The following is a 15,406-nucleotide window of genomic DNA, read 5'->3' on the forward strand; positions in this document are numbered from 1 at the left end:
CAGCAAATTTTGCAGACGAAGGTGCGAGTAAAGGTAAATGATTTGCTTCTCACCATGCCTCAACTCCGATCTGCTCTTTCAAATATTGCGGGAGAATCAAGTCAAGGGAAGGAAAAGTCACCAAGAGAACCAAGTCGAGGGAAGGAAAAGGAGATTGTTGTAGGCGGAGAAGATCAAATGTTGCTGGCGCTAACATCCGGACAGTACCTCGCAGTCGTCGAGATGGGGATCCTTGGACATGTTCTCAGGGACACAATCGTTGACGGAGGGTCCGGCATAAATGTATTGCCGGAAGAAACCTGGAGGAAACTTGGACAGCCGACATTGTGGCCTTCAAGATTTCAGCTGCTAACCGCCGATCAACATGGCATTAAACCACTGGGTATTCTCATGGCACAGCCGATAACCATTGGCACTCAGTCGTTCCTGATGGATTTCGTGGTGATTACGTTGAAGAGGAAAGGCTATGACACCATCCTGGGCCGCGGGTGGCTTATCGAAGCAAGAGCCCGACACGATTGGAAAAAGACCTTATCACTGGAAAGTAAAGGTCGTCGATTCGTCATTGATCTGCATACCCAAATGGTAGGGGAAGAGGCCTTGTCATCAGATTCTGAGGGAGAGGAGGATGAAGGCAGACAACGGATGGAACCGGATCAGGAGGGCGTCCTCCGATTGGACGGGGGATCAACGGATGACGACTTGGATTCCGTCAACGGTCTCTACCACTGGCAAATGGAGGACTATGAATTATTTCATAGCTGCAATGTTCTGTCGATTGAGAACGAATATCCCTAAAGGAGGGGGAGGCACAATTGGATGTTACACCCACTCATGCATTCAGTGAAGGGGAGACAATCAAGTATAATGAAGCTACGCTACAAACGATGAATTTGGGGGACGAGGCAGAGCTGAAGAACATACTAGTCGGAGATAATTGGGATCCAGTACTCAAGGCCGCAGCATTCAAGATATTTCTGGAGTACAAGGATGTGTTTGCATGGACATACAAGGACCTCAAAGGAGTACCGCCGGAATTATGTGTGCACCGCATACTGCTAATAGAAGGAGCCGTACCTGTACGAAAGCAACCCTATAGGATGAACAAGAACTATGCGACACGGGTTACGGAGGAAATCAACCGGATGCTGGAAGCTGGCATTATCTTCAAGGGGCAAACCAGCGAATGGGTGTCACCGATAGTCATCTCATTGAAGAAGGATACTACTCAGATCCGGATATGTGTCGATTTCAAATGCCTGAATGCAATGACGATCAAGGATCCTTTTCCAATTCCATTCATAGATAGCATTCTCGAGGAGGTCGCGGGACATGAAATTTACTCCTTTATGGACGAGTTCTCCGGATACAATCAGATTTCTATAGCGGAGGAGGATAAGTTGAAGACAACGTTTGTCGTCGAAGATGGGGTCTACGCATACAACCGGATGCCATTTGGGTTGTGTAACGCGTTGGCCACATTCCAACGGTTTATACTGCATATCTTCGACAGGATGTCCATGGGAAACTTCAAAGCCTTCCTGGATGATTGGTCAATATTTAGCACGGAGGACGGACACCTGGCAGCACTTGGTGAATGCATGGAGAGATGTCGCAGAGCCCGGCTAGCGTTGAATCCCAAGAAGTGCAGATTCATGGTTCCGCACGGAAGACTACTCGGACACATTGTCTGTAAAGAAGGGTTAAAGACGGATCCCGACAAGGTGAGAGTCATTCTTGAAATGCAGCCATCTACTAATGTGACGGAGGTAAAATCTTTTCTCGGGCATATAGGTTATTACAGGAGATTTATTAAAAATTTTGCCAAGGTGTTCCACCCGTTGGATAAGTTAACCTGCAAAAAAGAATCATTTAGATGGGATAAAGAGCAAGATGAGGCATTTGAAGGGATAAAGGTACGACTGGCTACGGCACCCATCCTGGCATATCCGGATTGGAATAAAGAGTTTCATGTTCATGTGGATGCCTCCAACTATGCGATCGGCGCGACCCTGGCACAGACTGGTAACCACGGGCTAGATCACCCAATATACTTTGCCAGTCGGTTGTTATCAAAGGCTGAGCAGAACTACAACACGACTGAAAGAGAAGCATTGGGAATGGTCTATGCTGTGCAAAAATTCCGTCATTATTTGCTCGCTACACCGTTTGTGTTCTATGTTGATCACCAGGCCCTGTTGTAGATGATTAATAAACCTGTCATCCAAGGGAGGATCAGCAGATGGCTACTCCTGTTGTAGGAATTTACTTTCAAAATCATTGTCCGACCAGGAAAGAAACATGTCAGTGTCAACCACCTGTCGCGGATCAAAACAGGGGAACCAGCGGAGGGTGTGAATGACGACTTCCCTAACGCGCAACTGTTTCAGATTGGGATACTGCCGGAATGGTACAGGAGTATTGGCGAGTACCTATCAAAAGGACAGTTTCCCACTGAGATGTCACCAAATGATAGGCGCAAGTTGATAATCAGGAGTCGCGCGTTTCAATTGATCAATGGATTGCTCTACAAAATGGGGCCGGATCATATTCTTCGGCGGTGTGTGTTGGAAGAGGAGATACCACAGGTGTTAAAAGAAGCACATGAGGGTCCCGCGGGAGGACACATGGGGCCCGACACCACTGCACGGAAGATATTGCTCACAAGTCTCTAGTGGCCGACGGTGTACAATGACGCGCGGGAATGGGTCGTCGGATGTGACACTCGCCAACGGGTCGGGAAGCCGCTAAAGAGAGATTTCATGCCACTTAACCCCTCACATGCGCACGAACTTTTTGAGCGATGGGGATTAGATTTCATTGGACCACTGAGGGTGAGCAAGACTCGACGGTGCCGATACATCATTGTTGCAACGGAGTACCTAACCAAGTGGGTGGAGGCACGGGCGTTACCAGATAATTCGGCCGTCAACACTGCGAAATTTATTTATGAACAGATCATTACCAAGTATGGAATTCCGTTGCAATTAACAAGTGATAGGGGAGGGCATTTTGTTAATCATGTCATTCGTCTGCTCACCACCTAGTTCAAGATTTATCATTCACTGTCGAGCCCGTACTATCCAAGAGCAAACAGACAGGCGGAGGCTACCAATAAAATCTTAGTATCTATCATCTACAAATCCTGCGCGGTGGAAGGTGTTGACTGGGAGGAAAACTTACTTGCCGCCTTGTGGGCTTATCGCACGGCGTACAAGGTGACGACAGGACACACACCGTTTCACTTAATGTTTGGACAGGTTGCGGTAGTACCAGCAGAATTCATGATTCCAAGCCTGCGGATAGCACTAGCAAACAAACTGGATGACGTGGAGAGTTTACAGTAACGGTTAAACAAATTGAATGAACTAGAGGAGAAGCGATTGTTGGCGAAGTGGGCGACAGAAGTCACACAGAACAGACACAAGGTCTGGCATGATAAACATTTGAAATGCAACAGATTCCAGCCGGGACAATTAGTATTGAAATACGACGGTCGCAGTGAGATAAAACCAGGAAAGGTCGGACCATACCAGATCCGAGAAGTTGGCACTAATGGAGCAATCAAACTATCGACGTTGGACAGACAGGAGGTGCCTCAGGCAGTTAATGGATCCTAATTGAAATTATACCACGCTCGGAAGGTATCGTCTCTGTCGTCGTCGCCTAATGCTGACATAAGTTCTTCGTCATCATCAGTAAACAACCGTGAGGCTTCAGCTTCAAATTTTTAAACTAAAAAAAAATTTAAAAAAATTAAAAATTAAAATTTGAAAAATCAAACAGAGCCCTGCGGGCAGTCTGTCCGCGGGTTTTAAAGAAAGGCCCCGCGTGCAATCTGTCCACGAGTAAATGGAAGGCCCTGCAGGCAGTCTGTCCACAAGTAAATGAAAAGCCCCGCGGGCAGGGTCTGTCTACGGGTTGAATAAAAAGAGTCCCGCGGGCAGAAAATTATAAACTACTTTTTTCCGCGGGGATGCTTACAACAGCGACCTAAGTCTCACGAGTTTGACAATTCTTGGAGTTACGCCAACACAGAAGAATTTGGAAATAAGTTGGTTTAAAACAGTTTTATATTGAAGATCGCAATGGAGTAAACAAAGAATGTTGTGCTTGCCAATATCAATGTCATTGTGACAAGAGAAAACATTTATCAAGGTCAGAAAGCGGAGTTGCTCCTGTTGGGCAGTGCCATCTTCCGCGGGCTGACTGTTTTTAGTGGGAAGGAGTAGTAAGTTTGGTGTGAGTCATTGTTGAAAGTCTGTTAGCAGGGCCTCACAGCAGCCGAGGGGTACTTTGGCAATCAAATTCATGCGGCAACATTCTTCTCCGGCCGGGAATCATCGCCAAACACTTCAAACGCTCTCTGCCCGTATTTCCCATCCGTGGACAGGCTAGCCGGACGAGCTTCTCTTTTCTCCTTGGACGGACTGTCTTGCCAAACGGGGTTATTAACACGCAGTACAGCGGCTTCTTTCAGCTCTATGATATTTATGTGAACATAGTTGGTTACCGGCAGATTTCCTGGGATAAAAAGTATCATATTCATTCTAAGCAAGGAACATCATTCCCACGGCTATCTTTTCTCTCCCACGGAGGAGATTGAGGAACATAAATGAACACATACAAACAATGGAACACCAACAGCAGAATTCCTTAGATTATTCGCATATGCCAGAACATTATATTATGCTTCATAAGATAAATGATTAATGATGATTTACAATTATCCCAGACGGGATATAAATACTACCCACCAAACCTTCCCGAAGGAGTCCGTCGGCCACAAATATTATGTCCCCTACAAACTATTTACCCGTCGGCTACAGAAACACCGACGACAATCACTCCGTCGGCTACAGAAACACTAACGAACAATCCAGTCGGCTGACACCATCCCCCCCAAAAGAAAAGTCGTCTCCTGACAACTAACAAAATTAGGAGACAACTTACAGACAACAAAAGAAATACAAGAGAGGAGGAGGTGTCCCAAAAGAGTGTTGTTGGTGACGCAACTCATACACCTGCTCTGTCCTGATGTGCAGAGCTGTTTGAATCTTAGAATTAACCTCCACGACCTCCTTCAGAAGAAGCACGGCATCCATAGCCTGCCTCCTAGCTAACTACAACTCGTGCTCAGCTGCATCCTTATCTCAGACAGTCGCTTCCGTACCTTGCCTAGCCACGTCCCTCAAATTCATTGTTTGCAGCATAGCTTTATTATACTTGATTGTCTCCCCCTTACTGAATGCATGGGCGGGTGTAACATCCAACGGTGCCTCCCCCTCCTTTACTTCAGTAAACTCCTTCGAATATTCGTTCGCTCTCGGGCCTTCCTCAATCGACAAGACATTGCAGCTCTGAAATAATTCGTAGTCCTCCATTTGCCAGTGGTAGAGACTGTTGACCGAATCCAAGTCGCCATTTGTTGATCCCCGATCCAATCGTAGAACTCCCTCCTGATCCGGTTCCATCCGTTGTCTACCATCCTCCTCTTCCTCAGAATCTAATGAGAGAGCCTCTTCCCCTACCATTTGGGTATGCAGATCAATGACAAATCGATGGCCTTTACTTTCCAGTGATAAAGTGTTCTTCCAATCGTGTCGAGCTCTTGCTTCAATAAGCCACCCACGGCCCAGGATGGCGTCGTATCCTTTTTTTTTTCAATGGAATCACCACAAAATCCATCAGGAACGGCTGAGTGCCAATTGCTACCGACTGTGCCATGAGAATACCCAGCGGTTTAATACCATGTTGATCGGCTGTCAGCAGCTGATATCTTGGAGGCCACAATGTCGGCTATCCAAGTTTCCTCCAGGTTTCTTCCGGCAATACATTTATGTCGGACCCTCCGTCAACTATTGTGTCCGTGAGAACATGTCCAAGGATCCCCATCTCGACGACTGCAGTGTGTCGTCTGGATGTCAACGCCAACATCTGATCTTCTCCACCTTCAGCAATCTCCTTTTCCTTCCCTCGACTTGGTTCTCCCAGTGACTTTTCCTTCCCTTGACTTGGTTCTTCCAATGACTTGGGAACTAGCGTAATATTTGATAGAGCATATCGGAGTTGAGGCATGGTGAGAAGCAAATCATTTATCCTTACTGGTACCTCTGTCTGCAAAATTTGCCGTACTATGTTTTGTTCCGCAGAATTCCTCGCTGAAGTGTCGGCGGTGTCCTGAGGTGTTGCCGCTCTGGATACTTTTTCAACCTCCGCCCGTGCTTTCGCAAATTTCCTCTTTTCTTCGGCGGGGTCTAGGTATTCTTTTGCTTGTTTTCGCGTGATTGCCAGAACTTCTTCCTCATCTATCCCCACAGTGATCAAGTTCACACCGGATTTTGGACACTTTGAATCATCGTGATCGCTGGGTCGGCACCATCGGCACAATAGTTGAGGTGTATTCGCCTTTGGACACTCCCGCGCAAAATGCCCCCACAAGTTACATGCACGGCATTGAACAATCGGCCGTCCATTTGCATCATACTAGATCCGGCTTCTGCTCGTATTGTTATTGTTATTGTTGTTGTTGTTGTTCAGTCCACGCCGATAATTCTTGTATCCTCCGGATGTAGCACCGGCGGTATTCGTGTTTCTGCTACTACCCGACAGGGAAGCCTCCTGCGTAAGAAGCACCTATGGAGATCCTCTTGTCTTCATGTTAAAGGGGCACTCCTTTGTCGAATGGGCCATGATTTGACAAATATCACAGAATTGATTCTTTGGATAGGATCCTTTAGTATGACCGTCAATCTTACACTCTGTGCACCACAGCTCACTGCTTTTTGGTTCCTTCTACATGTTTTTAAACTCCTTCATCATGCGGATCATGTCCTTCTGCAAGGTGCGGACGACCTTGCTATTGCCTTCATCGTCACTGCTATCTTTGTCGGAAGGCTCGTCGTCATCAAAATCAGAGGAACTAGTCTTCTTCTTCTTCTTTGTCTTGTGCTCACTTTCGAGATTCAATGCTCTGTTATAGCCTTCCATGTATGACAACGGTGGCACAATTTTCATTTTCTTCCGCAGGTTAGGGTGTAGGCCTTCCACGAACCACCTTTTCTGAAGTCCGTCCGCTGACTTATTTTCCATTTTGTTTATTAAATCTTTCAATTTCCTGGCATAAACGGGGACAGTTTCGTTCTTTCCTTGCTTGGTATTAAAGATCTCTGCTACAATTTCATTATCGTCTCGCAACAGTTGAAATTCGGCCAAAAACTCCTTTTTAATGTTATTCCAAATGTCTAGCTTCTGTGGATCTGTACTAGTAAACCAGTCAATTGTCACACCCTGTAGGGTTGCGGGAAATTGTCTCATCCAGTCATCTTCATCAGTTATGCCGTTTGCCCTCCAGATCGTTTCACATGTCTTGCAGTGTCGAATGGGATCGGCCGTACCATCGCCATCGAACTTTGGCAGTTTTTCTTTTGGTTCCACCATCATAATTGGTTTCTGTAAACAGGCGTTGCTCGATCCTGTAACACTGGCACTCTGCACTCCCACACTGGCGGACTGCACTCCCACACCGACGGACTGCACTTCCACACCGGCAGACTGCACTTCCACACCAGCGGACTATTCTCCCACACTGTCAAACTCAACAGCTACGAACCTTGGTGAAGAAGGGTGTTCTGAAGTTGTCCCCTGCGGAAGTATATCCCAGACGAAGAGTTCACTCCACGCTCTTGCTCCGTCGGTGATGCTCTTCCGTCAAGATTCTCTTCCCTCGGAGAACACAAATTCAAAAACTCCTCTCGTGCTTCTTCCACCAATTCCACCCGCTGTCGAGTTTCCTCCAACAAGTCTTCCGTGCTCTGGTTTCCATTGGCAATCTTTTGGAATCTCCTTCGGTGTTCAGCTTGCTATGCCAGAGTTAAATTTTCTTGCGCAGTACAAATTCCATCTTTTCCCTTGACCTTATTTTGATCCTTGTTAAGCTGATTTTGCATTACTCTTCATTCCTCCCACCTTCCAAGTTCATAAGGCAACGGTGCCAAATGTTTACCGTACAGGTAAAATAAATGAACGCATACAGACAATGGAACACCAACAGCAAAATTCCTTAGATTATTCGCATATGCCAAAACTTTATATTATGCTTCATAAGATGAAAAATGATTAATGATGATTTACAATGATCCCAGACGGGATATAAATACTACCCGCCGAACCTTCCCGAAGGAGTGGGTCGGCCACAAATATTATGTCCGCTACGAACTATTTACCCGTCGGCTACACAAACACCGACGACAATCACTTCATCGGCTACAGAAACACCAATGAACAATCCAGTCGGCTGACAATTAAGACAAGTTGTGACTCTCTGAAAGAGCATGAATGATGAAGGGTTGTGACTCTTACAAAACATGGTAGGTATGAAAGGGTGAAAATTTGTCAAAATACAAAGATGGACAACAAGGTAGAAATTCATAGATTGCATATTGAGGCAAAATCAAGGTTTACGAGTACGCTAATGCCACCAAATCCACAAAATAAGCTATGCATATGCCCTCTATAATTGTTGGCACCGGTAGTAGTGATGATGTTTCTACTATTGTTGGCAAGAAGATGGAGACAACTGCACTTTATTTTACTATGCAAGGACAAAATGGGTCAAAGTCTTTTGATCAAGAAGTTTTCTATATCTATGCCATCCCATTCTATGTAGTATGCTCTTTCTTGAAACAAATGTGCAACAATGTAGCTTTTGACAGTCCCTCCTTGATAATGTAACAATCAGTTTTTCCAATCCATGAATAACAACAATCATATCATTGAACATGGTTACTTTTCCTAGTCATGAGTATGAGAACGCAGTTATATCAGCTATTTTACATATTCATATGAAAGAGATCAACGGTTATAACCAATTAACTGAATTGCCTTAATGAACAATTGAAAGAGCATTTAACCAACAAACGCAATATATATATCCGTCATCATACCTAACCATTACTTAATGGAAACAGAAAGATCATTTTCTACAAATAAAGATACCTTACTTTTCATGATCACATGAGACAACTTTTCAACTACTTTACATATTAAGATGGAAGAGAACCAATGGCTATAACAAAATAATTGAAAAGGAAATATTTGATTAAACGATATTAACCATCTAACATACCTTCATCTTGAAATTTCAAATTCATAAAAGTAAAATACCTATTACTAGAAGATATTTGAATGCAGATCATATCAATGCCTTGGTATCTGGTGGAGAGGACAAGCATTGTCAAGGGATTAACCTCCCAACAACGGACCCTTAGTATCCCCATACAATCTCTACCGAGAAAGGCCCTCCCTACCCAAGAATAGGTGCAAGACACCCCATCCTGGCACTGAGCATCCTAGTGTTAGAGTGTCAACCCACTACCTGACTAGACATCAAGAATTGTACCATTTATTGACCATGAGCTGACTTGGTCAATGTTTGTTTTGTTTATCAGTTGTTTATTTTGTTTCTGATTTCTTCTCTTATCTTACACATATAACCCATCATTCTTTTGTCATAACCCACACTCTTCATCTCAACCTTGCTGGTCTTTCTGGATGAATCCCGGTGTGGTTTCTTATAGCATTGATCATTCTTATTTCATCACAATTTGAACTCTTTCTGCCTGATCTAGGCTTATAACATTCATTCACAAGTAAATCTTAAGTTCTTATAACAATTGTTGAACTCTATAAGGTGCCTTCCTTATCTCAAAGGCATACAAAATAAATGCCTCTGTATAAGTCTGGACTGGATTTAAAATCCTTCAAGCATCAAAGTTATGAAAACAAAATATAATCTTGCACAGGTAGCATAGCATACAGGCTCATCATGCAATGGTATTACCAATCAAATGTACAATGAAATGGTTGATCTTTTGGTGCCATGCTCTAACTATAACTTCTAGGAAAAACACCATCAATATTCAGCCAAGAATTCAGAGTTTGTCATGTAAGAATTCTAAATGAGAAATGTGGAAGAAAGTACAATATGGGAGAAAACTGACTCCTCCTTGTCTACTAGATGGTTGATGGCAATCGTCGAGCTTGCAATATATGCACTTCCAGAAATATGATTGACGGCTCTGTATCTAACAGTCAGTTATTAAACAAATGCTTATACACACCACTCAAAAGAAGTGATAGCACGATGCAAGTAATCTCACTGGAAAGGATATGCGGCTTAATGTTACTACTGACAATAGAAACAGAGAGAATAATTGAAAAATGAAAAACAAGAGCAGGGGTTACGGGTGAGAGCAGAGTTTTCTTGAAATACATTCATCGCATGTGATGAGCTCATCTCTTGCAACCGCATGCTCGGTTACAAGCAAGAAGAAAAAGGTGGCACCAATATATGTTACGTCAAGAACCATACAAGGTGGGTGATAAAGTAATGGCACCAAAAATAAAATAGGTAGCTGAATAAGTAATGGACTATACTACGGATAGTATGCATCTGTCATTGGGACCAATAGTATAACATCTAGCTAGGAAGGTCACCTAGTAGGAAAGGACATCATGGGTTGACTGGCCACAACACTTGTGGGTCCTACACCAAGACATGGATGGTTGTGGGTTCTACACCTAGACATGGATGGAAAGAAAATGGTTAATGTACTTGTGTGCTCAAGGGAAGGGCTAGGCTACATCCTTTGGAAGTTGTACAGGTAACAGATTATCCCAATCGAACACAGTTCAGTGGTAAAAAAACCCTGATGATACTCGTTCACCCTTGTTGTTTCAACTGTCCGAAAAGGATCATGTGTCATGACTGGCATGAGCAGGTTCAATTCTGTTAGGTTATCAATTCAATATTTATTTACTTTCTGTACAGTATCTTTAATTAATTATTTAATTTTAAGTTTCATGTGAAATAGATAGTAACTGAAATGGAATTGAACTGCTTCTTGTTAAGTTATTAGGAAATTGGAAGTAAGTTGTTATTCAGTTTTTAATTTTCCGTAATTAGAGTTTAATAATTATTTTATTATGCTCAGAGAGATTGGATGTAACAAGTTGTAACGCAGCTGTAACTATCCTAAGTTCTACTTGTTACCACTTAAATCATTCCTAACTGCCTTACCTTTACTGTATTATCTTCATCACGCTGTATATTAAGTTTTAACTCCTCAAGTTTTTGAATCAAATCATCAAAAGTCCACTGTGTATTTGCTCTTACTCTGACGTGGTGTCAGAGCAGTAATGTATAGATGGTGCAATAGCCATGGTGATAGAAAATAGCATAAGTAATTTGAATGTTGGCTGGAGAAGATGAGAGAAGATTGTGATCTCTAACTTGATGTGGAAGTCACATCTGGATTGGAAGGAGATGTCTGGAGTTTTAAGGTACTAAAAAAGTTCAAGATCTGGAAGATAAGCTGAGAGAGGTGATAAAGGAGTTTGCTGACCGATCATCTATTGCAAGTAATTTGTACATCATATATTTCTAAGCATGTGATGTAAGTACCCAATGCAGATAGATTAGCAAACACAAAAGAACAACAATGTTTGAAAATTTTGATGAGGCGGCATTGTGAGAACAATTGAATGCCAAAGTGTTATTTTAAAAAGAATCTCCTTGTTCTTCCCTTAAGTAGCAAGGTATCTTTACAAGTTGCTGAGGCTCTTAGAGATCACATGTACAAAGGCTCAGTAGGAACCATTGGAAGTACATGCCCACTCCTTCAGATTCAGAGATGCCTGGAAACATTCATCGCTGTAACATATTTTTTGAAAAAATTGTTTCATATCTTCTTCACTCACAGTCTGCAATAAGGTCAGGATTTTATTTATATTTGTAAATTCTTACAGTGTGAATCATATGCTGATATTTCTGCACTGTTGGAGTATGAGTACAGCAGTATATATATGCATATTTGTAACCATGTTTTGAGAGAATCATTACAGCAGTAATATTGTAAACAATTCTATCCGACCTGCAAATGTCTCAATATGTGTGTTGCAGGGTTCATGTTCACAGGCCCCGTACTCAATGCAGGTGCGTCTATGGGGTACGTGCTGAGTGTGCACAGGGCACTCTGGGTGCGCAGCCAGTGCAAACCTGGGTGCACCTGTGGGCTTACTTTATAAAAGTGGGTCCAAAACTTAATTAAAAACATTACTTTTATTATTTCAAGTTACCAGCTAGAGCAGAACCAGAAAGAAAGTGTTCATAAGATGTTATTTTCTTGGCATGATAAGCAAGTATTCTTGGCAAATTTAATAATGATTTGTCCAGTTCTTTTCTGTTACATATTTGTTATATCTTTTTATATTTTAATGCTTATAATGTTCAATGGAAATGATCTGGCACTATCAGTTTAGGAATTACAAAATTATTTGTAACTTCTTTATAACAATGAGATAGGAGAAACTTCTATAGGAGGAGGCCTAATAAACTTGAAAATGACTATGAGAGAAGTGTGTATGGGTTAATAATTTTTTTGGAGAAAAATAATTATCTATACCTGCATTATGAGAATAAAATTATCACAAGGTTGATATGTACAATTAATTTCTTAGGAAAATGTCAGTGGCATGAAGACTGAAAATTAGGACTGGAATGCATTAATGATACAGAGAATTGTTCTTCAGATACATATAATTTATCTTGGATACTTACAGCAATAGCAGTAGATTTAGTTTTAAAATTCTGTATACTTCTCTTTTTTTTTCGTATATATAATATATAAACATATATACACACGTACCCATAACCACCCAAACCCCTAAAAAGTCTTTTCACGCACCCACATGCCAGATTCACATACCTGCTTCTGTCCCCGCAACTGAACTGGTGACTTATTAGCTTATTACATTTGGAATCACCAAACATAATTGAAAACAAGAAAACTGTTCGACAAAATGTTACAAGGAATAGGTTTTACATTTTTGGTTTAGTGTCGGTATGGACTACTACATATAAGCCATTAAAAGTAGTGAAGTTTTAAACCCTGTATAGAGCATCAGGTCGCCATTACCGCTCGGCAGCATTCTTTTATCATCCTATCAGAGCTGCTTTCTTTCTTGTGGCTTTGCAAACTTCTGCACCAGTGGAGTTTGGTGAGAGATGGTCATGGAAGAAGCTGTGAGAGATGAGGAAGGCATCCAATGCACATTTTACATTATCTTCATAGTCTATGTCAGTTTGGTAGTGCAGCATGTGGACAATGGCCTTCTTTTCAGTACCTCTGTAAACCCTTGAATCTTATTAAAAAGAGAGTCAGTTTGTCATGCCTACAGGTGAAGATTATGTAGTGAGCTTTATGTTATTTCTAATATTTGCCAACATAAAAGGGAAGAAAAACATCTTTTTCATTGAGTCTCGTTCCTTAGTCACTTCCAAGTTCCTTTAAGTGTGGATATTGGTAGACATGGTGCTAACAATAATTGCTGGGTATCATGTGAAAGAAATAAATAATTCTTTTGAAGTGGCACAAAATACTTCCTCTGATGCCATCTTTTGAAGTTACACTGGTAAAAACTAACGAAGTCATTTTGGAGGCTGGCAGCACCAGAATATGGAGGAATTTCCATAACCTCAAGTCAGCTTCTCGCTTTGAGAAGATGTCTATGCATGAGAAGCATTGCTGGCCTTTGTCTATCTTTCTCAGGTCTTCTTTGTTGATGTTGACAGATTCATAGAATATGTGTGTTGTGAAGGTTATATTCTGGAGTCAGGTTTGGGGTTTGTTGAAGAGCTCAAATATGGATGGTTGCCCAGATAGCATGGACTGTGATCGAGAACTATCACCCTTGCAAGTGTCACAGACGGCATGATGGAGCCGTGTGTGAGGAGCTCAATATGGATTGTCATCGAGAATAATTCACCCTTGTGAGGATCAGAGAAAACATGATGTAGCTGTGTCTATGACGAGCTCAATATGGATTGTTGTCAACAATAATTCACCCTTATATGAGGGTCACAGATAACATGATGGAGCCATGTGTGTGAAGGGACCAATATAAATTGTTGTCAAGAATAATTTAAGGTTTGTGATTTGAGAGTTTGGGAGTGAGAACTCAAGGCTCCACCTTTACGAGGGTTAAGGAGGTAGCTTGATGGAGTTTCACTTAATTCAGAATTTGTTCTTCAAAGAAGATTTTCTGAAAAAATGTACTCATATTATGTAGTCAGCATGTTTTGTTATGTAAGCCTTAAGGAGGGTCCCTAGGGCAAGGCGAATTTGATGTTTTTAGTGTCAATGTATTAATGGGGGAATGCTTGCGCAGTGTAATACATTTGTCAGCAGTTGTAACACAATTTTAACTATCCTAACTGTTACAAGTTAGTAACTGCGAACTGCAAAGCCTTCACAGTGTTACCTTCACTGTGCTGTATATCAACTCAGGTTGTTGAATCAAATCATCAAATTCACTGTTTATTTGCTCTCTCTGACAATCAATTCTTATATAGAACACTATAATATCATCTAAATGTTTGGGAATAAAATGAAATGAAACATGTTACCAGTGCTCTTCTTAGAACAACACAAGACCACTAGAGACCATAAACAACTGGGAAGGGTGAGCTCCTGAGAATCCCCAGTACTTGTCCTTTTGAGAATCACCTAGATGGAATCGTGTTAGCCACTACTAATTAAAGAAAGGTCAAAAATTGAATTGTTAATGGATATCAACATGCAGCTGATTCCTGGAATACGCTATTACATTATATCACTCCAGAAACAATAAATGCAAGAGAAACACAATTTCCAGAGATGGTAAGCAATACAGACCACAAGATTGGTGACTAGTATGCTTTCCTAATAATAATTAAAACAACAATAAAATGCAATTCAAATAGTTAAACTGACTCGCTAAAAATACAAATGCAGATTGCAGATATTTTGTTGTATTTCAAACATAATTAATCAACCAAGAAACCTATTTAGTTTTTTTATCAAGCAAGAAACTATTATAAATGATATTTCAATCATTATCAAGAACGCTCAAGCACCCAAAAAATGGTTTATCAAAGAAGATAAACAAACAGCTTAAGCAAATTCTTAGAATAGTTAGGATTAGAGAACAGAGATGACAAAACCAAGTAGAACTATTTGGTTAGTACTTTCCTGCCAGGCTTCCAGTACAGTTAGAAAAGAGTTACCATTTATCGAATCGCCAAAGGAATAAAGAATTGTCCACAGAAGCCCAGGCCCTCCGAATTTCAGGGAATATGCCACAAAGGGCTGTACCCTCACCTCCAGCCGCATTGTAACGGTCTATTAAAACAGGTGGCAATTCTCTAGCATTAACAACTTCAATAAAACGAGGCCACTGCAGTACAATTCAAGCATGCTTCAGTAAATTCTCGACGACTCCAATGGAGTATAAAAGAAAAGAAAAAATACTTCCTGATGTGAATGTTAAATTAAAAATTTATGAAACTGGGCTGAAAATAAACACA

At 41.7% G+C, this 15,406-nt stretch overlaps 1 protein-coding gene across 1 annotated transcript in view; it reads right to left on the reverse strand.

The window, feature by feature from the left end:
* Positions 1 to 15,406, reverse strand: part of NUP155 (nucleoporin 155) — a 171,794-nt gene that overhangs the window by 72,743 nt on the left and 83,645 nt on the right. The window contains exon 3 of the mRNA XM_089797398.1: positions 15,107 to 15,276. Within this exon, the coding sequence (XP_089653524.1) occupies positions 15,107 to 15,276 (170 nt within the window). The remainder of the gene's footprint in view (positions 1 to 15,106; positions 15,277 to 15,406) is intronic.

The sequence above is a fragment of the Cupressus sempervirens genome, chromosome 8, assembly GCF_028749045.1.
Source record: "Cupressus sempervirens isolate cs-2001-9-10 chromosome 8, ASM2874904v1, whole genome shotgun sequence".
NCBI classification, from domain to species: Eukaryota; Viridiplantae; Streptophyta; class Pinopsida; order Cupressales; family Cupressaceae; genus Cupressus; species Cupressus sempervirens.